Source organism: Mauremys mutica, chromosome 2, assembly GCF_020497125.1.
Source record: "Mauremys mutica isolate MM-2020 ecotype Southern chromosome 2, ASM2049712v1, whole genome shotgun sequence".
Classification (NCBI taxonomy): Eukaryota; Metazoa; Chordata; order Testudines; family Geoemydidae; genus Mauremys; species Mauremys mutica.
The window spans coordinates 112,459,028-112,486,174 of NC_059073.1; the positions used below are offsets into that span (position 1 = coordinate 112,459,028).

At 41.0% G+C, this 27,147-nt stretch overlaps 1 protein-coding gene across 3 annotated transcripts; it reads right to left on the reverse strand.

Moving 5' to 3' along the window:
- MCUR1 (mitochondrial calcium uniporter regulator 1) lies at positions 1-27,147 on the reverse strand. 3 transcript variants are annotated; one of them, XM_045006055.1, is made up of 9 exons: positions 26,740-27,141; positions 24,476-24,598; positions 23,346-23,449; positions 18,796-18,897; positions 16,152-16,193; positions 13,299-13,370; positions 7,452-7,505; positions 3,605-3,719; positions 1-1,277 (listed from the first exon to the last, which is right to left on the reverse strand). In XM_045006055.1, exons 1-9 carry the CDS (start codon positions 26,837-26,839, stop codon positions 1,222-1,224), a joined length of 768 nt encoding a protein of 255 aa, XP_044861990.1. In that variant the 5' UTR covers positions 26,840-27,141; the 3' UTR covers positions 1-1,221. The 3 variants fall into 3 exon arrangements, with proteins under 3 accessions (XP_044861990.1, XP_044861992.1, XP_044861991.1); XM_045006057.1 differs by lacking the exon at positions 7,452-7,505 and having other exon boundaries at positions 26,740-27,147; XM_045006056.1 differs by lacking the exon at positions 16,152-16,193 and having other exon boundaries at positions 26,740-27,143.

Below are 27,147 nucleotides of genomic sequence, written 5' to 3' on the forward strand. Positions count from 1 at the left end.
TGCTACCATTAGTGGAAGCATTAATGTAGAGAAGGCATTGATATTGTAACTACCATTCCATATGGCCTTGCTCTGTGCAGGATTAAACAGTGGATAGTCTACATTAGTGCTCCTACCATTGCTACCAGTAGAGGAGCTGTACCATTTGTAGAACCAGTGGGAAACTTTTGGGGAAATGGCTAGTGTAGACATTCCCTTAGTGATCACAGCCCTAAGGCTGTCACTCTAGTAAGTGATAGCCAATTGCTCTTTCCTCCCTAGAAGAGAACTAATCAGCTTTAATTCTCACCTCAAGAGTAAAAGAAGCAGTTCTCTTCTATCAATCAAGCAGTGACAGAGAGCAGTTTGTATCTCTATATAGGCTTGCAGAAGAGATTAATATCAGCTATTAGATCTTACTGCTCTTCAAACATCTATTCCAGCTTTAGTACAAAATTTACAATTAGCATGTGCAATGAGTTTCAGAACCTTGTGTGTCCTAAATGTGAGTTCTTAAAATGCTACGTAAAAAAACAAAGAGGTCTTAGAGACACTGTTTCGTTACACAACACTTTTTCATGAAACATAATTGTTTGTTTGGACGGCAACTTGGAAAACAAACCATGATGCAAACAACACTGTAAAAATTAGTATAACAGATAGAAAAAATATTTCTTTACAATATATGAATACATTTTATTAACAAAGAGGAAGTGTGTGGGCTGTGCATTAATCCAGTAGTGTTTCACTCCAAAGGCTAGGTCCAAAATTTCCATAAGATCACTAATTAAATACATTTGGAGATTTTAAATGTATGACCAAATTCTGTTCTGATACATATAACTGCTATTGCACATGCATATCTTGGCAGAGTCTGGCATATAATTCCTAGTGGATTCTTTGACACATCACACAGTCACTACACCATTTGGTATAACGTGCAGTCTGCTTAACGTAGGCTCTAAAATTACAATAGGAAAAGGATGTTGCCGGTCAAGATTGAGGGGACTTGGCAGAGCTGTGTCGACTATGCCTGGTTTGTACCAGAGGTAATCTTCTCCCTATATTTATTCCCAGGCACATTTTGGTTACATTTTCAATATAGATTATTTTAAAAAATAACTATAAATAAAATAGTATCGACTCGCTTTAAAGTGAATACTGAATTCTTGAAGCCTGGAGAAAACATCCTTGATTTTCATAAGGCAAGAGAGGCACAAGTTCTTTTAAACAGATGCTTTATTATATCCACAGACGATAAAATCCCAGTGCTACAGTAAGACATGTAAATACTGAACCTGAAAGAAAACACAAGAGTTAGTGTGAAAATGAGAAAAGGTGAGAATACATTGCTAGTTCTTGTATCACTCCCTCAGGAAGCAGTATTCCAACAGTTAATTGCAAATACAATGAATTTTTACAAGTTATGGCTATATTCTTTTTTTTTAAATTTAAGAAAACAAGCTATTCATCTCCAGAGTACAAACACAACTTCAATAGGGATGTGACCACAAAATGACAAAAAAGAGAAGAAAGGAAGGAAAGAGGGAGTGAAGGAAAAATGGGCTGGAAAGCTATCAGTAATATTGAAAAATCCTACTGCTTACCATTCCAAATAAGTAAGATCAACATGGCAAGTTATGGTTACGAAATGAGGAAATAAAGATAATATGAAACATTAGTAGCAAAGTTCAATATCTTGCAAATGCTATCGTTTTTTTAAATCTCACTTATAAAGAATAGATATGATCAATTTAATTTGTTGAAAAGTTTATCCTTTAACAAGTTTGCCATTCTGTCTTTGTGAGCCCTCATCTCCTTCTCACAGTCACCCTCCAAAAAGTAAAGAGTGTTTTACCTTTGTTTTTAATAAGAGCAGTTACGCAATGCTAAGTGATCACACAAACGTAAGAACGGCCATACTGGGTCAGACCAATGGTTCATCTAGTCCAGTATCCTGTCTTCAGACAGTGGCCAATGCCAGATGCTTCAAAGGGAATTAACAGAACAGGGCAAATATCAAGTGATCCATCCCCTGTGGTCCAGTTTCAGCTTCCGGCCGTCAGAGGCTTAGTAACATCCAGAGTATGAGGATGCATGCCTGACCATCTTGGTTAATAGCCACTGATGGACCTATCCTCAATTAACTTATCTAATTCTTTTTTGAACCCAGTTACAGTTTTGGCAATGTGTGTTGTGTGAAGTAGTAATTCCTTTTCTTTGTTTTAACTGTGCTGCCTATTAATTTCATTGGGTAACCCCCTTGTTCTGTTATGTGAAGGGGTAAATAATACTTCCTTATTTATTTTCTCCACACCATTCATGATTTTATAGACGTCTATCATATCCCCCTTTTCCCTCTTAGTTGTTTCTTTTCCAACATGAACAGTCCCAGTCTTTTTAATCTCTCCTCATATGGAAGCTGTTCTATTCCCTTAATCAGGTTGCAATCACGTTGGAGGACAGGACTAGAATTCAAAATAACCCTGACAAATTAGAGAATTGTTCTGAAATCAACAAGATGAAATTCAATAAAGACAAATATAAAGTACTTCACTTAGGAAGTGCAATCAAATGCACAACTACAGAATTGACTAGATGGTAGCACTGTTGAAAAGGATCTGGAGGTAACAGAGGTTCACAAATTGAATACGAGTCAACAATGTAATGCAATTGTGAAAAAAAGGCTAACATCATCCTGGGGTATATTAACAGGAATACTGTATGTAAGATGTGGGAAATAAATGTCCCACTCTGGTCAGCACTGGTGAGGCCTCAACTGGAGTCCTGTGTCCAATCTGGATGCTAGGCTTTAGGAAATAGGTGTATAAATTGGAGTGTCAAAAGGAGAGCAACAAAAATGATAAAAGGTTTAGAAAACCTGACCTATGAGGAAAGGTTAAAAAAACTAGGCATGTTTAGTTTTGAGAAAAGAAGACTGAAGGGTGAATTGATAACAGTCTTCAAATATGTTAAGGGCTATTGTAAAGAGGACAGTGATCAATTGTTCTCCATGTCCACTGAAGATAGGAAAAGAAGTCATGGGCTTAAGCTGCAGCAAGGGAGATTTAGGTTAGCTATTAGGAAAATTTTGCTAACTATAAGGGGAGTTAAGCTCTGGAATAGGCTTCCAAAGGAGCTTGTGGAATCCCCATCACTGGAAGTTTTCAAGAATAGGTTGGACAAACATCTTCAGGGATGGTTTATGTTATTTGGTCCTATCTCTGTGCAGGGGGCTGGATCTGATGACCTCTGAAGGTCCCTTCCAGCCTTACATGTCTATGAAAGTGTTCTTTACATACAAATGCCCCAAAGCTGAAAAACAGTACTTCAGCACAGGACATTAATCGTACAAGCTGAACTGTTCCAATTAATGGACAGTTTTCCGTTACATTCCGTTACGTAACCACTCTTGACAGGCAATCAGACCATTTCTCTTTTAATGTAAATAAATTTAAGCACAATTCAACGAGTAAGCATGTGCCTAACTTTAAGCACACAAATAATCCCACTGAAGTCAAAAAGTCTACTCAATGTGCTTAAGTCCCTTGCTGAATCAGGGCCTTTAATAAGAGAGTTGAACACAACTCTAACATGAGTGCATATATTTGTCAGAATTCCTTACCTGCTAAGTATTTAATATTATCAAGTTTGTGTGATTCCAACATGGTTTTCAGTCCTGCAACTTCTGTGTCTATTTTCCTATCTGTTTGAGTTAGAGCTCGGTCTTGTTGTGCATGCTAGAAACAAAGCAGAGTATTAAGTTATTTGAACACAATTGAACTTAAACTAAAACTAAATAAACCTAAATCTGTTTCCTTTCTGAATTACTTTTTTTGGCTCTCCCTTCACTCTTGCAGATTCAGTACTTTAACAATGTATTAAAAACTAAAAATAAGCCTCTCTCAGGAGGCTTCTGTAGTTATACTCCTCCCTTTAAGAAGTATTACATAATGTTATATTTCTTAAGAAGCCAGAGGTTTCCCTTACAGTACTGAAAATTCATACCACCACATTTAGGTGAACACAAATATAAAACTTATTGCTCTGTTGTAGTGTTTTTTAAAAAAGCCTATAAAACATATTTCCTGATGGATTTATTACAATGGTGACTTCATATCAAATTTACAATTAGCTGTAGAGTCCATCATAAAACCCTGTTCACAGGGTTACCTTAAAAAATCATGCTGACTATACTTGACCTACAGCTTTTGTGCCTGATCCTACAATCCTTAAACAAATTTCCAAAAAAGTAAAATGAGAGTTTTGCCAGAATAAATATATAATCTGGCCCCATTTTTATCTCACTCATCTGTCCACTTCCTTCCCAGCACTAGATTATAGTTAAGGATGCAACATCAGCATTCCCTTCTTTGCTGTTGGTGATTTGTATCACAACTTGAAGAGGTGCAGATAAACAAGGTGCTGAAAAACTGGCAATATACATGAATGGTGGACATACTGAATATGTACCAGTCTGGGAAAACAAACGTGCCTGGACTAGTAAGGGATGATCTGGCTTTATTGAGGCTTGATCCTAGCTGATCTTTCTGATCAGCTTGTTTCTAAGGAGAAAAGGCATGCCCCTGGAAGCTTAATCAGGGAAATTAGATGGTGTCCATTCTCCAGGCCTGTGGGAGCTAATGCTAGGAGCAGAATCTCACTATTCTTGTTGGTTTGGTTTGTAAACATCTCCACCATGGAAAGAACCACCTTGATATAATCTGATCAAGTTTTTGTTTGGTTAGCTCCCACTGTTCTACCATTCGCTTAAGACAACTAAGCAAATCAACATGACTGTTGGGCTTGCCACAGATGTACATAGCTTTGTTGGGCAGACCCAGGTGCTCCAATTATGGAAGAATTTTCTGGCCTCTCTTTTTAGACTTTCACTTTCTGGTCCATCTTGGTAGTTGATATGAGTCCAGTAGTTCTGTTGTCACCTTCCAAGCGAATAGTTGCAGTTCCCAGAAGGCCTCTTGGGAGGAAGCTGACTACTGAATTTCCTGCTTCCCACAGCTCCAGGAAGTTGATGCTGAGCTGGGATTCCTGGGAAGATCACTTGCCATGACTCATGTCCAATCTAAGCTCTCCTTCCCAAAAGTTGGTGTTGGTTGCCATGCACACTACTGGTGCATCTGCCAAAGCTGTGTCCTTGTTATCACTACTGAAGGGACTGGACATCTGAAGGGATTATCAACACATGGTCCATATCCTGAACCAGGTACCTCCACGCCTGATTGGGAAGTTCTGAAGGAGATGAAAGTTAGAGTACTCAAGGTACTTTTCCCTTCCTCACAGGCCTTTGATCATATGGATCAGCTGAATGCATTAATGTGCTGAGAAATTGCAGCTTGTATTATGTCAAATTTCTCCTCTGACAGTACCAAAAGACCCAGGTTGGTTTGGAATTCATAAGGTGAGGTAAGGGAGCTCTTCTGAGGATTCACTATGCATCAATTATGTTCTAGGAACTGGATGATTTGGTGAACATGGCAAGCTCATATGATTGCACCTTTGCTAGCAGCTTATCCAGAAAGTGGTAGAACTGGATGTCCTCTTATCTCAGAATAGCAGAAAAATCATTAACTTTGTGAACACTCCAGGGCTGGGCATCAGATTAAAGTACACTGCTTGAATATGATAATTGTTATTCCTGAATGTAAAATATAGGAACCATTAGTGGCAGGAATGTTTTGGAATGTTATTATTCTTGAGATCTATGAAATATAAGAAATAATTCCCAAGATTTCTTATGCCAGATCTTTAAATCTCCATCCTGAAATGAGTTCTGTACACAGAGAGGTTGAAGATTGACAAGAGCAGGCTGACAGTGCAAAGAAGTGACCATCTGAACAAGAGCCATTTGATATAGCTGGCTGGGTACCACTCTACAGCTGAGGCTTGGAGTCCCCTACCTTCCTCAAGGGGCTCTCCCAAAGAGTCTCTCTGCCAACACAAACCACACTGGGAAAAGATAGCAAAAAACTCCTGAGGAAAGGAATGATCAGAGAGCTGAGGAAATCTCTGCTTCTGAGTACAGAAGCAGAAGACTGGGGAGTCACATTAATGCAGTTGACTAGTTATACCTGTTGAGGATGCCAACAGACAAATTGCATATGGAGGGGGTAGCAAAGAGGCTAGAGAGGATCCTTTTGTTGGGCTCAGATTTAGAAAGGGTAGAAAAACCTAGCAGTTTCAAGCAGCTTCCATGATAGAGGCAATGTCACACACAAAAGTTCTCAAAATAACTCAAACCATATAAAAGATAATTGAATTGAATATTTATATATGTTCAGGGTTTTGAGAACATAAAACTCCATGTGAGCTTTGCTTTCATGTGCATCATGTATTCCTGGGGAAATTCTGCTCCACTGCGTGATGCAAAATTCTCACAGTAATTAATATTATGCGCAGAATTTCCTTTTCCTCCCACAGAAATGGGCTGCAGAGCTGCTGGCTGCCACTAGGGGGTACTGGACCCAGCAGAGCCCAGTTCACAAATAGAAGACACTACCGGGGGAAGGGGAGGGAGCTGGAGGGTACCCAGCAGCTCCTGTTCTCAGCATGCCCTGAAGGAAGGAGGCGGTGTGCAGGAAATTCCACACTAGCTTGGGACCCAGTATTGGGCAGTTTCTCTCTCTGGATCTCTGGGGGGTAAGGGGTGTGGGTATCTGGGCTGGGGGGTGCCCTATGCCTGGGCTCTGGGGGGGTAGGGAGTATGTGTGAGTGTCTGCGCTTGGGGGGGAGGTGCACACAGGTGGGCTCTGGAGAAAAGGGGCAGAGAAACAGGAACTGAGTTGTCATACGGGTTTCTTTAATTCTCTACTCCTGGGGGAATTTTTTTGTGCCTGTATTGTTACAGACATAGTTGCTGACAGGTATTTTGAAATAAATTACAAAATAATTGAAACTGGAATGATTATGTAGTGTTATTTTGACAAATAAAATACGCAGAATTTTACAATATTGTGCGCAGAATTTTTAATTTTTTGGTACAGAATTCCCCCAGGAGTATTCATGTATGTACAGCATTATATTTCAGTTACCTGTGTAGTAATGTCATAGTACTATATACAAGTACACAACAAACTATTTAAAACTAGCTAAAAACTGAGTTTTGTACATTTAGGATACCTGATATATGGACATTTAAATACTACTCATGTTAAAGATGTTTGTGCCGGCTTACAGTACAAAGGTAATAGGTAATAAGGTAATAATTGGAGATATACCAATCTCCTAGAACTGGAAGGGACCTTGAAAGGTCATCGAGTCCAGCCCCCTGCCTTCACTAGCAGGACCAATTTTTGCCCCAGATCCCTAAGTGGCCTCCTCAAGGATTGAACTCACAACCCTGGGTTTAGCAGGCCAGGGCTCAAACCACTGAGCTATCCCTCCCTCCAAATACACAAATACAATAAGCCTTATTATATCATTCAACAATCCATTCTTAAATTCTAAATTCTTACCATTGCCACTATTTCTGTCCTTATTTCCAGCAGTTTTTTTTCATTAATTGAATACTGAAGGAAAAAAGGAAACAAAAAAAGCATTATTCTTTCTCTTCTGAATTTCTTCCCAGCTTCACATTAGTACTTTTGCTTAGTTTCCAACATCATTGTTATAATTCGTAAGCTGGAATTCTTCTGTGTTTGCCAACAATATTTAGAGTTACCATTGTAGAACAGATGTTGCTCTTTGGAAGAAAACAGAGTTTAAGCCAAATGTTTCAGTAAATCTCAGAGTTATAAGGGCAGCAGATCTTCTACCAGAAACTGCCCTTTAATTATGGCAATATGTTTGCTGATTGGCAATGGGAAAGGATTGCAGATCTGCATTTAAACACACACACGCTCCATAACTGAGGCTAGATTTAAATATTCTGCTGTGTTCACTTATGCATGGCTTAAAGAGGACAAGGTTAGATTTTAGCCACTTTTCCTCACACCCTCCTCCCTCCCCCGCCCAGTACGAAGTTTAAAAAAATAAAAGCAGATTTAACTGTCATATATAGTTGTTTAATCAAGATTAGATTTGTTCCCCACTTGAAATTTTGGAGTGACAGTGAAAGAAAAGATGGGTATCCCTTCTTTTAATTTGTAATTAACACTATTAAAAATGATTAGATTTGTCAAATATACTATGTTTATGTCTGGTGGTAATCCATTAAGTGGTTTATGAAACCAGAAAGATGCATCACAAATCCACATAATGTTCTTGAGTTCTATCTGTGTCTTTGATTGAACTAACAGATCATATAAAATGGAGGATGGGGGGGAATATCACATGTTGCAAAGAAAAAGATTACTGCATGCTTGCAATACCTGAAACACATCAGTATCATTCAAGTTAGGAGAGACTCTGGTGAACGGAGAGGGGGAGAAAAATACCACAAACATCTTCACTCAATATTTCTTTGTAAACAAGTGATAAAAAGGCAGATTATCTACACCAGAACCTAATTTAAAAGTGCAATGTTTTTCAACCAAAGTTACAAACTATCATGACAAGAGATTGAACATTACAATAGTAAGTAATAGCTGATCACCACTACCTGGTGCCATGCTCAAAAGAACAATTACAGTTAAAATGATTCCATAATTTAAGAGTGAAATTATGCACAATACATATTTTAGTAGTGTTAGCTATATTTAAGGTTGCTAGAACTTCTATTCTAATGGCCCCTTTTTAGTAGTTTATATTTTTCAACTTTTTTGGATGGAATTTTCCAGGTCTGGCCTCTGTTCAAAGTTTTGTTGTTGTTTGTTTGAAATTATTCAGATATTTTAAAAAAGAATAAAGACAGGGAAATGCACACTTTCAGCAGTAAAGAAGTCAACAACTTGTAACAGTTCTAGCACCTAAGTAGATGGGGGACAGAAAACTAAAAGTTGGCAGGGAGGTGGCCCTTAGATTTGATATGTGTTTTCAGTGGTTGAGTAACAATCCATAAAAGTGAAAAGTACAGGTCCAATAACAATGATATTCTTTTAACGTTTTTATGGCATTTCCTAGAATTTTAAAAAGTAATAGAAAAAAATCCATAATGTGGACTAATTTGCTAAGCAGCAAGTGCTGGGCTAATGGAGTAACTGGTAGCAGAAGATAACAGCCTACTACTATGTTGATCAGCACTAGAGGCAGGTGGTGCACAAACTTTATCCAGGAGTTTTACAGATATTTGCTGGCAAGAGAATTCTTGGTTCCGGAAGGGAGTCTGCTGCAGTGGTTCTTCCCCTGTCCCCCCTCAAACCTATGTCTATCCTCCAGCCCTTGTCCCTTACAACAGGGGTCCCCAACCCCCGGTCCGCGGCCCGGTACCGGTCCGCGGCCTCTTAGAAACTGGGCCGCGAACCGACCCAGTGGACGCCTGCGGGAGGTCTACCCGAGCCGCGGGACGAGCGCTCCCTCCGCAGTCATGCCTGCGGGAGGTCCGCTGCTCCCGGGGCTCCGGTGGCCCTCCCGCTGGCATGACTGCGGACAGTTCGCTGGTCGCGCGGCTCAGCTGGACCGCCCGCCGGCACGCCTGCGGGAGGTCCACCGGCTCCGGTTGAGCTGCCGCAGGCGTGCCTGCGGGCGGTCCAGCTGAGCCGCGCGACCAGCGAACCGTCCGCAGTCATGCCTGCGGCAGCTCAACCGGAGCCGGTGGACCTCCCGCAGGCACGCCTGCGGGCGGTCCAGCTGAGCCGCGGGACGAGCGCTCCCGACCGGTCCCTGGTCCTGAAAAGGTTGGGGACCCCTGCCTTACAAGCCCTGCTCCTCCTAATGCCTCCACCACCCTTACTCATTCTCTTCTTGGCTCTTGACCTCCTCATTCTCTGCTCCTTCACATCCCTCAGCTTCTTCCCACCATCCTCTTATTGTCTCTCCCCACCCCATCTTCTACCCACCCTCTGCCTCAGCCTCCTATACATCCCACCCCCGCCTGTCCCATCCAATTCCCCCCTCTGGTTCCTGCCTCTCCCCCTCCATCTACACCCACATTTCCCAGCTTGTGCTCCCCACGTGCCTCCCCTAATACTCCCTCTGCTCCTATTCAACTCTGACTCCTGGCTCTTATCTCTCACTCTTTCCTCCACGGATACTGTCCTCCTAGCCGTCCTTCTCCCCACCCTCTGGCTCCTGCAACCCCTCTTTTCCTTTATCTCTTCCCCATTCTTTAGCCCTCTGCAGTCTAAATCAGGCTGCTCCTCCTCCTCACTGCCTGGGTACCAGCAGGGGGTACACAGAGCACAGGGGAGAGAGTCTCCCTGCTCTCAGTTCTGCTGCCACAGTATCCTGGAGCAACATTTGCAAGGAAAGTTCTCAGTCTCTGCAGCACTGGACTAGAGCATTCCCCATTTTTTTTTTCATGGGACCAGCATGCTTGACACAAAGACCACCCCTTTGCCAAATTTCAAGTCCCTGCTTCAAAACACGGAGGCACTACAACATCTTAAAAAGTCTTATAAGCATTTGTTAACAGGGCAAAACACTGTATTTTCCCCTAATTTTGTCCTCAGAAACCGCTGATCCTATTTTTTAAAAGGAGGGCTATGGGAGGGGGAGGAAGTTCACCCTGAGGCAGACACCCAGTATGGAAAAATTCAGCCCAAATGGTTAGTTTGGCAGGGTTACCATCGAAACAGAGTCTTACAATGTGTTGGGCAATCTTAACTAAAGACATCACTCCTGTGATGTCTATAAATATGTTGAATACTATAGTAAATTTAAGCAAGCTGTAAGATTCATTTGAACTAGTTTTATATAAATTGCCAGGATCTCCAATTCAATTACATGAAAGAGAAAAGATCATTCTATTCTACAATACTCATGGCTCCACCTCTTTCGTTATGCAGACCCGAGGTATTTTCTTGTGTGGTAAGAGCAGGTAAAGCAAACTGCCAGAATGTTCCTGGCATATGCCCTAGTACCAGCGGTTCCCAAACTGTGGGTTGTGGCTCCAAATGGAACACACCATCAGCAGGTGAGATTCCGGTGATCCCTACTACATGGAGGGTGCCGTTTTGCTCTGCACAGCATGACCTTGCATGCACCATACATACGAGGTCACGCTGTGCGGAGAATGCTTTTTTGTAGAGAAAAATGGTGTTGTCCATGCAAGGTGATCTCGAACATACTGTGCATGTGAGGTCATACTGTGCAGAGGACACACTTTTTCTCTACAAAATGGCATCCTCCATGCTGTCTGGGGTCCTGGCAGGAAATACTTCATTAAAATGGGATCGTGCCAGCAAAAAATTGGGGAACCTCTGCCCTAGTCCTAGGCTCAGAGCAATGAAAAGCTCCCCCTTTGCTCATTTCTCAGCAGCCTTAGTTTGCCCATTCAACTCTGAGTCTTTCTGGTTATATTTGTGACTGTCCCTCCGAACTTCTTTGTGTGGGCTTATGCCCCACATTTCAGTCAGCCTCTCCTCTTCCCAAACTGGATTCTTGGATGCAGCAGCAGGAAACATTTTGACTAGCCATTGCAATGTCATAACCTCAGTAATGCCTTTCTGCTTCCTACCGTATCACTAGAGAAACTTTCCTACCTTGCCTTTAAATGCAGAAGTTGAAACCGGATAAATAACTGTAATACAAGTACTGTGTATATATTTATATTTTTAAACCACACACTGATAGAATATTAACTTACCATGCTTTGAAAATATTTTATGAGTAAAGCCACTGGCTAAGCCTTTACTAATTTAAGTTACCTCAGGTATCTTCCTAGGTAAGTGTGCTTTATTTTTTCCTACAGCTTTTATAGGACTCTGGGCATTCAAGTAAAGGTCTCACCTGTGTCCAAGTGCATATGCCAATAATGCTTTCACTAATGCAGAAGAAACAACATCTAGACATAAGCACAGGTTGAAGAGAGGCCGCAGAACTTTCACCCAGCCCTTTATTTTGGGTTCTCCTCTTTCTTATTATGTACAAATAAACCTTATTTTATATGTAGCATCATGTTCTCCATTCACCTGCCTCTTTCCCCATTCTATGCCAGAATTCTGCCCATGCATGATGTCTGCTGACAACAATTAGCTAGCTAGCAAGCAGTCTCCTTGAAAGATACAATGCCCTGTATAACAGACTGCAGTGGAGTACATGACTGTAGTTTACAGTTGTCTACTTCTTCACATAAAGGTTGAGGGTTTCATCTAGAAAAGCAATGTAGTCTAGTGCTTTGTGCAAGAGACAGAGTCCAGATTGCTGGGCTCTATTCCGGTCATCTTGGACACATCACAAACACTTTGTGCCTAAGTTAACTGATCCGTAAAATGCATACAATAATGCTTACCTACTCAGAGATATTGTGAGGTTTGCTATTTAAGTAGTTAAGAGCTTCAGAGGAAAGGTGCTACAATAGTGCAAAGCATTATTTTTGCAACATCTGAAAACTCTACAAGTTCAAAAGTCTGAAGGCTTCAATTTGTTCTTCAGTCCAATCCTCTCATGGGGCAACACAGAGGGCTACCCACAGTATTAAGTCATTGACCCAACCCAGGATAGCTCGTTTGACAACCATTATGAGTAATCACTTTCAAGGGCACATCTACCAGTTTTGAAAGAATAAAGATTAGCAGTATCTAAAGAAAACAAAGCTAACTGCCCAGAGTAATGGTCAATATTATTCCCTCACTACACGTCTATGAAATATAAATGTTAAATGTGATGACTAGGGACTAGGGAAAATAAAATCTGTAGAAAAATGTCATTCAAAAAAGACTACTCAAGTTAGGCAATATAATTTCCTTTGATTTGCTGAAATACATTTTGGTAATGGCATTTACAGGAGCTTAAAACAGAGTTACATATAATACTCTAAAAGAGGGAAAAAAACCCTGCCAATTTATTATAACCTTTATTACTCCAGTTTAAGATCATAAAGATTTTCAGTTCTACCAATCACTTGAAAGTCAGAAGTGACTGGATCCATACCATTTAGGACTAGACAGTGTGAAGATCACTTCAATCCAACTGTTGGCTGACATACTGGCTACAATGTAATTGGTCCCCTATTGGGGCAAGGATAAGCTTTCAATTTAGGTAATTTAACAAAGCATTTAAACTTAATTTGACTAGATAATTTAGAAAAAACCCATTGTTTTTAATATCCAGATTAATGAGGAAATAATGTCAAAATATGATAAAATATTAAAAGCGAATGGTGTCGCATTATACTACAGCACTATTAAGATGAATAATCATGGTTCACACTAGCTTCTGGCCACAAGACTTCATTGACAATCATGAAAATTACATTCTTGACCAAACAATTTCAAATGGTATTCATGTTTTACATACTTCTAGAAGAAATCCATAAAACATACCAGTTCTTTTACTCTGCTCTTCTCCAGATTGAAGCCTAATTTGTTATCTGCACGAACTTTGGTAACTTCATCCTAGAGAAAAAATATGCAAAATATATCAGGAAATTAAAAAAAAAACAAAAAAACATTTTCCTTGTTCAATTCATAAGCTAAGTAATGGAACAAATTTATTGTGCCTTCCTACTGCAAACCTCAATAAAAGGACTTTTTTCCTGATAGGCTGCATCAGTTTCACAGTATGTGGGGACCTATTTTGCCCCTTCAATCAATGAAAGATACTCATGACCTCTGGGGTGAACAGGATTCCTGAAAGCTAGGACAACTAGCAGCTGCTTTTGAGACTAAAACACTGACATAGCAGATCCAGGACAATGTAATATGTCCATCCAAAGAAGCTGAGAACACTTCTTGTGTCCCAGGTATGACAAACTTAGACGTTTGGAGGCCAGGTCTGGGTATGTGTAAAGTTTTGATGTCCCATAGAGACATGCTACTGCTCTAATCCATTCAAGGCAGCATATAAAAATATGCTTGCAAAGAGGACACTAGTAATGGTCATCTCTCTAATAACTGTTGAGCTTAAAAGAAAACTACAGATAAACTAAGAATATTTACTGGAAGTTATATAACAGACATTATATTTCTAAAACTTTATAGAGCTACTTGTCACTGTTTTACTCGCACAATAGCAGTAAATGGTTCTGCTGCTTCCCAATGACAGCTACCATTTTACTGCTACTTCCCAGAGGAATTCCAGTCTCCAGACTGTGGGCCATAGAGCAAGCTGCTAACCAGACTAGTGCATAGGATAAATGTGAAGACTGATGAATATTTCAAGAAATTCTATGTATTAGAGACATGCAAGCATTTTTTTTCACAAGTCACTATATTAAGCTAATAAAAAAACCTGTTTAATTATCTTAGCATGAACACCACTTACACTGATTTCTGCTTTAGTAATTTTTAATTCTGCTAAATAACTTTAAAATTAGTGACAGATATTTTACAATTATCAATTCTTAATTATGAAATTTTAAGTTAGGTTTGTTAAAAGAAAATCGTATCTCACATACTGTGTAAATTTCTGTGTTTTATATAAGAACAAAAATTATTTTAACCTTGACTGTTACCCAGAGTAAATTTTCATTACATGACTAAGGAAAAATGTAACTGAATAATTGAATTTTATGTAAAAACAAACAGTGTTGACCTCAAACCTCTATAAAACCTACTAATGAAAAGTACCAGTTTTAGGAAGAATTATTTTGGATAGAGATATTAACATCTATGTAAAAGGAAATAAATATCAAATGCAACTAATTATAATATATCTAGTCTAAAAAATAGGGATTAATTAGAAGTATTTAAAACTATATTTTAGAGTGTTCAAAAGTGCACAATACAAATATACAATATGAGCCTTATTTTAGTCATGATGTAATATTATGGAAATCAAGTCAACAGGAAGGGGATGGGGTGATGAAGGCAATAATTACAAGATATCACAGTTACTAAGGCCTTGGCTACACTGGCGCTTTACAGCACTGCAACTTTGTCACTCAGGGGTGTGAAAAAACACCCCCGAGTGCAGCAAGTTACAGCGCTGTAAAGCGCCAGTGTAAACAGTGCCCCAGGGCTCCCAGCGCTGTAAGCTAATCCCCACGGGGAGGTGGAGTACCTGCAGCGCTGGGAGAGCTCTCTCCCAGCACTGGCACCGCGACCACACTCACACTTCAAAGCACTGCCGTGGGAGCGCGTCCGCGGCAGCGCTGTACAGCTACAAGTGTAGCCATACCCTAAGCCTAGATATGTCAACAGCTTGATGGTTTAGTGGAGAAGCATTAGATCAGCAACCTGGGAGTGGAAGAGTGTGTCCTCTCTCCAGCTGAGAGGAGCAAAGTAGGGCAGAGTGGTGAATAGGAACCCTGAGACTGTCCTCAGGGGCAACCATTTTTCCTAAGGGCAGTCCGGCTTCATTAACACTGGGAACAATGGGAAGTGGTGTCCATTTTAAAAAAGGACTTTTTTTTTTTTTAATTAAGGGCATCCCATAGCTTCACACCCATTGAAAATTGGAGACAGCAATCATTTTAAAAGAGGCCAGTTAGTAATGAAATTCTCTGAAGGAGACAAATTTTCATAGCATCTTCTGAAGCAGCAGCAGCTGTCAGTTAAGAAGAACAGAACTAAAATGACCATTAACTCTTAAAAAACAAACCAAAAAAACCCTTTTCATGTAGTCTGTATACTCAACTTCAGTAAAATTTAATTATATGGGAAGTTTGGAGAGAGTATTCATTTTTCTGTTATTACAATTATTTGGATAAAAGCATGGTCTGGCACATGGGGTTAAATTTCATAAAGAACCAATTTTTAAATTAAAATTAACTCAAATAAACCAATTTACTTGCAGATTCTCAGAAAATCAATTCTGTGCCCAAAGAGTAAATGCTGTAAATTTGGGGATGATGCCATGCATTTTCATAGGTAACAAAGTGGCCTTAAGAACAGAACTCAATTCAGTCTTAACCATGGAACTGAAACTGACATTTGCTTAATTCAATCAATTAAATGCAAATAAAGGAAAACAGCTAAGAGAGTAAAAAATAAATCCGATTAAAAACATATTTTTAGGTTTTAATAATTTCAGGTACCACTAAGAATACATACATGAAGCTGCCTTTGGAGATTTCAGTCCCCCATACAGGGTACCTGCAGCACAACAACTAAGCACTTTAATAGTAAAAACCTTTTAAAAGTGAACAAGACAGATATTTAAAATGGCTCTCTAAATTCTTCATGTTCATTATAGTCATATTGCATCTAAGTAATAATATAAACAATGTATCTTACCATTACTTGCTTCTTTAGCAGATAGAGTTCAAGTTTTATTTTCTTAAAAAAAAACAACATATAAATAAAAGTCCTAAGAGTACTGGTGAATCTGCATTACAGCTACTAGCATTGTACTAATGATCAATAAACTATGAATATTTCTAATTTCCTTTTCATTTTATAGATTGTCTAGTCCCAGCAAAATGTGAGACAGTTTATAGTATCAATTAGTTATTTCTGCAAAAACACTTTTTTTAGAAGCAGGTGTATCTACAGCTTCTTTCTGCTATTAACACTCCAGAATTGTTTTTTAAGGGTTCCATTTTAATAAATGGTAAGGGCTGTCAAGCAATTAAAAAAATTAATTGTGATTAACTGCACTGTTAAACAATAATAGAATACCGTTTATTTAAATAGTTTTGGCTGCGTTCTACATTTTCAAATAGATTGATTTCAATTACAACACAGAATATAAAGTATACAGTGCTCACTCAATGTAAAATTTTAGAGCCTGCAAGTCCACTCAGTCCTACTTTTTGTTCAGAGAATCGCTCAGACAAAAGTTTGTTTACATTTGCAGGAGATAATGGTGCCCACTTGTTTCCAATGTCACCAGAAAGTGAGAATAGGCACTCTCATGGCACTGTTGTAGCGAGAATTCCAAGGTATTTACTACTACTACTGCGAAACATTCATATGCCCCTTTATGCTTCAGCCAGCATTCCAGAGGACATGCTTCCATGCTGATGACACTCGTAAAAAAAATAATGCGTTAATTAAATTTGTGACTTAACTCCTTGGGGGGAGAACTGTATATGCCCTGCTCTGTTTTACGCGCATTCTGCCATATATTTCATGTTATAGCAGTCTTGCATGATGACCCAGCACACGTTGTTCATTTTAAGAACGCTTTCACTGCAGATGTCACAAAATGGAAAGAAGGTACCAATGTGAGATTTCTAAAGATAACTACAGCACTCGAACCAAGGTTTAAGAATCTGAGTGCCTTCCAAAATCTGAGAGGGACGAGGTGCAGAGCATGCTTTCAGAAGTCTTAAAAGGAGCAACACTCTGATGCAAAAACTACAGAACTCAAATCACCAAAACAGAAAATCAACCTTCTGCTGGTGGCACCTGACTCAGATAATAAAAATAAACATGCATCAGTCCGCACCGCTTTGGATTGTTATCGAGCAGAACTTGTCATCAGCATGGTCAAATGCCCCCTGGAATGGTAGTTGAAGCATGAAGGGATATATGAAACTTTAGTGCATCTGGCATGTAAATATCTTGCGATGCTGGCTACAACAGTGCCGTGAGAACGCCTGTTCTCACTTTCAGGTGATATTGTAAACAAAAAGAGGGCAGCATTATCTCCTGTAAATGTAAACAAACTTGTTTGGCTTAGCGATTGGTTGAACAAAAGTAGGACTGAGTGGACTCGTAGGCTCTGATGTTTTACATTGTTTTGTTTTTGAGTGCAGTTATATAACAAAAAGCTCAACATTTGTAAGTTGCACTTCCACGATAAAGAGATTGCACTACAGTACTTGTATGAGGTGAATTGGAAAATATAATTTCTTTTGTTTATAATTTTGACAGTGCAAATATTTGTAATAAAAAATAATGTACACTGATTTCAACTACAACACAGAATACAATATATATGAAAGTGTAGAAAAACGTCCAAAATATTTAATACATTTCAATTGGTATTCTATTGTTTAACAGTGCAATTAAAACGGCAATCAATCATGAATGATTTTTGAGTTAATTGCGTGAGTTAACTGCGATTAATCAACAGCCCTAATAAATTGTGTTTCCAATTTATGTATGTTAAAACACAGTTCAGAAACACCTTAAGTTAACAGTTCCATTATTTTTTCCTTACTCATTCACCTCTAAATATATGAGATTAAGGATAAACAATTCTTCCCTTCTCAACAGCCAACAGAACATCTTCTATTTTGTTTCCTTTAATTGTGACCTTTGGCAGAATTGTTAACCTACCATGCTCTACAAGGTTTCTTTCAACATCTTTTTGCTCGCTGTAAATTTGTTAAACCGCATCTGCCAACCAGATGGTAAAGATTCCTCCTCTTCAGCAGACTAATTTCACTCCTTTGGGCTGACTGACAGGGTCCCTATACAGCAAAAGGATATGCTCAGCTTCTAGGAAGAGGAGCAATGGATATCTGACATATGCCAGGAGTGTTTTAATTCTGTCCCCAAAGGAGCCTAAAAATCTTATAAGACATGGATTCAACTACGGATTGTATAACTACTACTGGATCAAATTTTTTAATGCTGTAAATGATTAATTATATTATATTACTACTTCTTCAGGTTACTAGGAGCTCTGCAAGCAACTCTCCACACTTGATACTATGATTCCTCTACTCTTGGCTTTCCCTCCCCTCCTCCCAACACAGAGAAGTTTTAAAACACAACAACAAAGTTTGATGCATGGCTTTCCTCTAAGATATGTGTTCTCAACCTGGGCTCATGACCACCTTCCCTTACTTTATGGCAAATTGAGAGGGGCATCTCAAAGCTTTTTTCTGTTGTAACATGAAGTCATTGTATGGAAAAAATTGAGAACCACTTCTCTATGTGGTATACAAAAAACAGTGCTACTGTAGTTTGCATATGTGTTTTTTACCTCATTTTCAGCTCGGAGTGCTGAAAATTCACTCTTTTCTAAAATAATCATATCCTTTTTCACACCACCAATATGAGACATTATTTGCTGAAGAGTGATTTCCTTTGAAAGAAGAAAGAAAAATTCAGCTCATACCATAATAATTGCAACATCCTAAAAAAGTTCTCACTTCTATACAAACATAATATTTAAAACGCTATTATTTTAGTGTCTGTGTCACTTAATTGAGACTTGCGATCCAGACATCTTATACTGACCAATTTTCATCCTGGATATGGAATACACTTTTTTAAATGAATGTGATAACATAAGATGGCTAATTTAAGCTCAGAAGCTAGCTAAATTTTAGAGCTAGTACAAAACACTAGCTATTTTCTGAAACATCTACAGGTTGGTGGAATTGTAATATCACTGGTAGTTCCTCTCTTCACATTTTCAGCTTTTCTTTCTCTTCCTGCTGCAGCTGTATGTGTAGTGTTGTAACATTAAAGCAACTAGTGGCTCCAGTGATGCAAAGAGCTGGAGAGGATATGGGGAAAGAAGTGCATTCAGACCGTATCAGTCATATTGCACCTGCCAGCCGTAATGTCTGCTGACTTATGAATACATGTAATACTACATACTGTACCAAGTCAAATAAGAGGGCATTTTATTGTAGGCATGTACTTAACCTAGAATACGAATAAGATCTTGTGACAAACTGCTCTTTTCCTCTTACAATAAAAAAAATATGCACAGAACAGCATATAAAGACAGCACTTCAGTAAAATGTTCTTTCCTGGTGCAGCCAAATTCAAGATATCCGTTTCAAGAATGCTTACTTCAACACTCCAGAGAATGCAATTTAGGTGCCATAACTACTCAGGAGTGCTCAACAGGTCCATTAGTCACACCAATACAAAGCAATGATATCTTGTGTTTTTCTTTTTTTGAATTGTTACAGCTAATGATGACCATCAACTGGCTCTGGTTATGAAGACATGTCAATAGCAGTATTACTTCAAAGTTTAATCTAAGTGAAATATTAAACAATGCCTAAATCCTGATGTCTTCCCTGTGTTTATTTTAAATAAGCAGTATTATCTCATACATATTTTCAATTTCACTGAGGACAGCAAACAGGACAGAGAACACAAAAAGTGGAGAAAGGTGCCTGCTCCCACTTGTTTTACCCTATCTTTCATCCTCGCCAGTTCTCTCTGTAATTGTAGGCATTTTTCTATAACTGTACTAACATTAGTCTTTACCCCATCCAGGTAGTAATGGAGGTAAATATTTTTCCCCATGCTATATATGAGGATGCTAAGGAAGAGAGGCTATATGACATGAACAAGGCCACAGAGAAAGTCAGCATCAGAGCCATAATTAGAACACAAAAATTCCTTGCTCTCAGACATTCATATAATTTACTAGAAGAAACTTTCTTATGCTATTGAGTCACCCTTGTGACCAAAGGCTAGAGATGAGCTAGCTTCTATAAGCCATTCAGGCTCCAGGGTTCTGTACTTGAATAAACAGTCTGTCCAAACCCTTTAAAAATCTTATAGTCATCGGGTTGGAAAAAAGGGAGTGGTTATCCACACGATGGTGGAATTTTGATCCCGCCACTAGATGTAATGTGATTGAGCTAACTGCCAATCCTTGATATTTCAGCTACAAACAATCTATTCAGCATAGGCTGGACTAAGCAAGAATAGGGGAGACCTCTTTCAGCTTCAACCAGATGGAAAACCTCTCCCATTTAGCAAGACAAGCAGCCACCAAAATGCCGCCATGAAGTGGCAACGTCAAGAGGCGTTGCCACCGAAATGCCGCCATTAAGGAGTGTTATCACGAAATTTGGCAGGATTTAGGCGGGAACGCTTCTTCACGTTGCCACTTCTCGGCAGGATTTCGGCAGCTGCTTGTCCGGTGGCCAGTAGGCGGGCACACATAGATGCCCCGGCGGGCACCATGGTGCCCGCCATGGTGTCCGCGGGCACTACGCTGGGGACCCCTGATCTAGAGCCTTTGAGAGTATGCAGAGAGTCTTGTCTGTCTTTTGTGAGAAGTGCTACGGCCCTTCAAAATATAATTCCTGGATTGTCTGTTGTCCTTCTGGAGGGAGGCCAGAAGAGTGTAACCAGGAGATGAGTGCCTCATGATGATAGCAGAGGCCATGCTGCAAGCTGCATAATCTGCTGCATCAAGACCTGCCTGCAGAGCCATTCTGGCAACCAACCTGCCCTCCTCTATCAAACACTGGAACTCCTGTTTCACCTTGTCTGGGAGCTTGTCTTTGAAACTCTGAAACTATATCCCACAGGATGAAATTGTAGCACCCCAGCAAAGCTTGCTGGTTTGCAATATGAAGCTGTAATCCTCCTGTGGAATAAAGCTTCCTCCCAAGTCCAGCTTCTTCTCCTCAATTTTTGGGGGTTGTTGCCTTGTGTCCTGTCTGTCTCTCTTTCTCATTGGCTGCTGCCACAACGAGGGAATCTGGAGGGGGATGATTACACAGGTGCTTGAACCCCCTGAGAGGGAACACAGTACCTCCTCTTTGTTCTTTCTGCAGTCAGAGGCAGGGAAGCTGGGGTCTGCCAGAGGACCTTGGTAGGCTCTAAGACAGTTCTCCCTGTAAATGAGACTATTCTGGTCGGAGATGCTGATGTCAAAATATTCAATAGCTTATGTGATTTTTCCCAGGCCTCCTCTGTGTGGATGTTTAAGTCCATAGCCATCCTCAACAATTCCTGATGGGTCTTAAAATAATCAGAAGGCAGATAAATAGGCTCCACCACAACTGCCTCATCAGGAGACCAAGAAGCAGATGCCAGCAGTATTGGGGCTGGTCATGAGAGGGATCCCGAATCTGTTTGGAGCAAGACTCAGTACTGACAATAGGGTGCTTTTGGCACTTATGCACCCATTGACCAGTAGGTGGAGCCTGCTAAGGTGGCTGTAGAAACGCTCTGGAATGAGGGAGGAAGCACCACAGACTCCAGAAGGGCCACTGCTATGGCTCCAGCCCCCAACTGTCCGTAGCCCAAGAGACCCTTCTATTAATCCCTTTCTGGAACTAAGGCTGAACTCACGTTGGGCAGGTGACATACTCCTGATGGTGGGACTGGCTAGGTTGGACTACACAGGATCCCACTTCAGAGTCTGATGAAGGAGAAGCCTCTTCTTGTGACCATGGCAGTGCCACTCTCATTGGTACTAGTGAAGAAGGTTCAGAGTCTGAAGAAAGGGGAGCAGAGAAGATCATCTATAGCTTTCCCCTAGCTAGTACCCCTTTAATTGATACTTTGATGGTTGAACCCAATGGAATTGCCTGATGCAGAGGTTAAGGCACTGGTGCCAGGTGAGTCTCTTGAACTGATTATGATGATAGCACTGAGAGATTTAGCAACTCTCTTGCAGCCTCAAATGCCTCAGAATAGGTGGCACACTCTGCGGTACTGTGGTGCGAGGAGATGCCAATGAAGGTACTTTGGGAGCTGGACTTAACAGGCCAATACTAGGCTCTGGAGTCAGTAAATTCCCGTTAAAAGGCATTCTCTGGGGAGTGGTTCCTCCTTGAACACACTCCTGTGTCTTTAGAAGAACTCAACCTCTTCACATCTTCCAGTGAACCTGACACACAGTCTGATTTCCAATGCCTCTTCCTCAGTATTAGCAACACCAAGCTGCGTCTTGGTACTGGTAGTGCCAGAGGTGTGCTACTGGCCAATACCAAGGTGCTTGGTACTTGGACCAAGATAGATAGCTCAGATGGAGGACATAGTGCCAATTCGAGCAGCAAATGTTTTAGTCTGGTTGCCCTGCCTTTTTTAGAATGGGGCTTAAAGCCCTTGCAAATGGCACACTGGTCACTCATGTGAGCCTCCCCCAAGCACTTAAGGGAGTTGGGATGAGGGTTACTATTAGGCACTGCCTCATGATAAGAATGGTAGGGCTTGAAACCCAGAGAGCATGGTATAGCTCCGGTACCAAGGCCGGTACTAAGACAGGGTGCCAGAACCACACAAAACAACTTTTTTTTTTAAGCTGACTACCTATTAAACTACACTACCTATACAGCAGTTACTATAGTACATCCTCGCTATAACACCCTTCATAATAATGAACCTTCAGCTATAATGAAGCTGGACCCTGGATTCCACTTCGAGGTCTGCTGCAGCTGCAGGGCTGGAGGAGCTGTCAGCCTCCCCACCCTCACGAGCACTCTTTTGCTATAACAAACCCCTGGCTATAATGAACAAATGGCTTGGATCCCAATATGTTTATTATAGCAAGGGTGTACTGTATTTACAGGATTTGACTAAAAATTGAAGAAGCAAGGGGAGAATCAGGCCTCAAAACTAAATATAAATCAAGTATCCAGTTTGAAAACACCCAGAATATATATAGGGATGCTTACATTGTATATTTAACCCCAAATTTCTTTGCTGTTGAAAATGTAAGGTACAATTTGAAGCACAGTCATTCCTTAAACACCAAGTTATGTTTTACTAGTAGAAACATTAAATTTTGGTTTTCTTTAAATCCAACGCCTTCTTGTATCTCACCTGCTGTACTTTGGTGACCATGTCCTTGTAAATCACATCCATGTTGGTGTTCATAATTTTCACTAACGCGGATACAATGATCTCTGATTGCTGAGTAGTGAACCCTAAGCAAAACAAAATACAGCAAAACAGAGAAAAATTATGCCAGAACCATTTTTTCAGAGATGTCTCTTTCAAATACTATTCACAAAGATTTTTAATAAATTATGGCCATGGCAGAGGCTACAAACATTCCTCCCTCCATTCAGAACTAATAACAGAACACAGTGTTACTGTTCAATTAATTAAATTTAAAACACATGAACATCCAAGGTTTCTCCACCATAAAATGACAACTGTAGTATAGCTAAATGGCAGCTTCTACTGTTCACCACTATCCCTCAACAACAATATAGGATGCTGGTATTTTATTTATTAAAACAGATGTGGATATAGATGGGAATGTCATATTCTCTCTCTCATGCCTGCTTAGTTTTTTGTGAACAATCATGTTATTGGAAGTTATAACCTTGCTCTTCAGTAACCTGATTTTAGTGCCCTACTTGTTCAGAAAAATGTAAAAGGTATGCACAATCCAATAAATCAGAACAAAGCTAGCTGGTCTGTTTTAGGTCTACCAGTCTTTGAGACTCTGTAAAATGTAACAATATGTAAAGTGAAGTGTATTATGATTTAACTCAGTACTGCTGGTTTTTGTAACAGTTGCAACATTCTAAGACATTTTGCAAAGCAATAATCCCCCAAGAAGTACTTTCAACATTTGCAGGTTCACAATAAAGGCAATGATACAATATTATGGATGAGAATTAAAAAAAATACAAAAGGAGGGCAATTACAAGGTTAATTAAGTGTTATATAGCAGGTCTGGCCAGTTTCTGACCTCAGTTACACAGATGTAAATCCAAAATAACAAAGGTCAAAATTTGATCTTAATAATGTCCTTTTAAAGCAGAATAAATATCTCAGTAGGTTTTAAGCAATCTTTATAAAAGCTATCTCACTAAGAATGACACTTTTAAATTAAGTGAGACAGAGAAATAATTGCACAAGTTTAGTACTCTGAAATGATACAGCAGAAATAAGTTATAGATCACTCTACATATTTGAATAATTTGTAACAGAAAAGTTACCATTTTCTTCCAACAGGCACACTAGAGCATGGGTGTCAAAGAATAGCTTTCTACTCCCCGATAAGGAAAATTTCCCCTTGACACTGTGAGTTTGTAAAGATGATGCCGCAGAGATGCTTAAGTCTACAAAAAACACATACAAGTTACTGTGTCAATATGAAAGTACATTCACTAAGACACTTTTATTCCTTTAAGTAGTTCACTACTTGCTTCCAATAACTAAAAACTGGCATTACTTTAATCTACTATAAAATTCAATAATCTCCCCCAACACACATTATTGCAACATGCTCAGGATTCTGGAGTTAGAGTGTAAAGCACTTTGCAATCAGCTATTCTGTTCACTTTTTTAATACAGTTGTATGCCATCACCATGGGATCTGAGCACTTTCTAGTAGCGTATTACCCTTGTGAGTAATCTTGCTGAACTCAGTGGGACTCCTCATGCATAAAGCCACATTACAAGTGGTACAGCAGCGTAACTGTTCTGCCACTTCAGTGTAGACATTTACTACAGCAACAGAGAGCACACCCCCTTAAGATGCAGTAGCTGACAGAATTCCTCCATTAACCTAGCAGTGTCTACACTGGGGCTTCAGTCAGTTAAACTACATCTCTCACACAGTGTGAATTTTTGACACTCCTAAATGACGTAGCTAAATCAACCTAAATTTTAGGTGTAAATGAGGTCTTACTCTCACACACAGATATTTGTTGGATTAGGGCTTAAATAATGCCATCAGCACCTACTCAAGTCAGTGGGAGCGGAGGGTACTTGGTATCTTTGTGGCCTAGGTTCACAATCTTAGGCCAGATCTACACTATAAGTTTACATTGGTGTAACTATGTCACTCAAGAGTGTGAAAAACCCACATTCCCTGAGCAACGCAGTTATTCCCACCTAACCCCAGGTGTAGACATGCTATGTTTATGAGGGTTTGTCCTGTTATCATAACTACCGCCTCTTGCAGAGGTGAATTACTACTCTCATGTGAGAAGTTCTCCCCTCAGTGAAGTAGTGTCTTCACTGAAGTAATACAGTGGCACCGTTGTACTGGTACAGTTACATCGCTGCAGCATTTTAAGCAGAGATCTGCCCTTACTTCATTAGCAGTTACTTCCCATTGCAGTATTTATTGAAGTACAGTAGGACTTCAGAGTTACAAACTGACTGGTCAACCACACGCCTCATTTGGAACTGAACTATGCAATCAGGCAGTGGGGAGGAGGGGGAGCAAATACTGTACAATACTGTGTTAAATGAACTACTAACTCTGAGGTTCTGCTGTACTTGATGACCCTTCAAACTGAAAAATATTTATGCACAATCAGATATTTACCATTGTAAACAAAACTTAAAAACACACACAGCAAATATTGTTGCAGTTTGTTTTTTTCAAACGGGGTGTGAGGAGATGGGATTGTTGTAGGGAACGGCGATAGGCTGGAGTGCTGTGGCTTCTGAAGAGTTATGATGTTGACTTGTGATAAAGATGACACCCATTTTATTATATGTAACAACTCCCACCAAACTGTAGAGAATATATAGTTATGTTCAATTCAAATCTCCTGTAGAAGTGTTTAAAGTGTAATAGGATTAGTTTTCTGGATTAAGAATAACTGGGAAAAAAAGTAAACGTTTATTCCTACAACTGGCAGAAAACAGCATTTCCGCAGGAGGGTGCATTGTCTGGGGTGAAGCATTGGGGGACCAAATAGCAACGATAAAAAAATCGGGATGGGGTGGGGAGTAATTGGCACCAATATAAGACAATGCCCAAAATATCAGGACCAGCCCCATAAAATCGGAAGAGCTGGTCACCCTAGTGAAGCAACAGCTGAGACCCTCCAGCTCCCTTTTCCTAAACGCGGCTTGTCCCAACATCACCGGGGCCGGCCAAGGCGCCTGTACAGTTGCTCTGGCTTTGGACACGCTCGGGCCCCGGGCCTGGGCCGCCTCCGCTGGGCAGACCGGAAGCCCCCGCTGCTGTCGGGGTGGGGGGAGGGCAGCCCGCGCGCGGAGAGCGCCCCAGGCGGGGGCAGAGACCTCCAGCCCGCAGCGCTGCGGGGCCTGGGGAGCAGCGCGCACCCGCCCTCCCGGCCCCCAGGCCAGGCCCAGCCCGCCGCTCCCGCCAGGCGCGCACGGGGGTAACTGGCAGAGCCAGGCGGGGGCAGGGAGCGACGCCGGGTGACCCCCGGCCCGGGGAAGTCCCGCTCCCCCTCCCGCAGCCGGGCTGCGGCGCCCGCGGGACCCCCGAGCTCACCCCGGTCCCCGCGCGGGCCGCAATGGCGCAGGCGGCCGGTCCCCGCGGCGGCGGCGGCGGCGGCAGCGCCGAGCCCGCTGATGCCTTTACTCCAGAGCATGGCGCCGGGGGCCGCATCCCCTGGCGGCGCGAGGCGGCGGTTACTAGCGGGCGCGCCTGGGCCCGCAGCGTGCGAAGGAAGCGCGGCTGCTTCCAGTCTCCAAGGCGACGGCGACGGCGCGGGCGCGAGGCTGTCACGTGAGGTGACGGAGCGGCCGTCTCCCCGCCCTGGCGGCTGGAGCAGGAGGACCAAGCACAGCGGAAGCCTGGCCCCGGTCGCGTCACCCTCCGCCTGAGGGCGGTGCTAGGGCTGTCGCCTCAAATCCCTGCGCCCCGGCTTCCTAATTCCGTTACCAACCCATTTGGGCA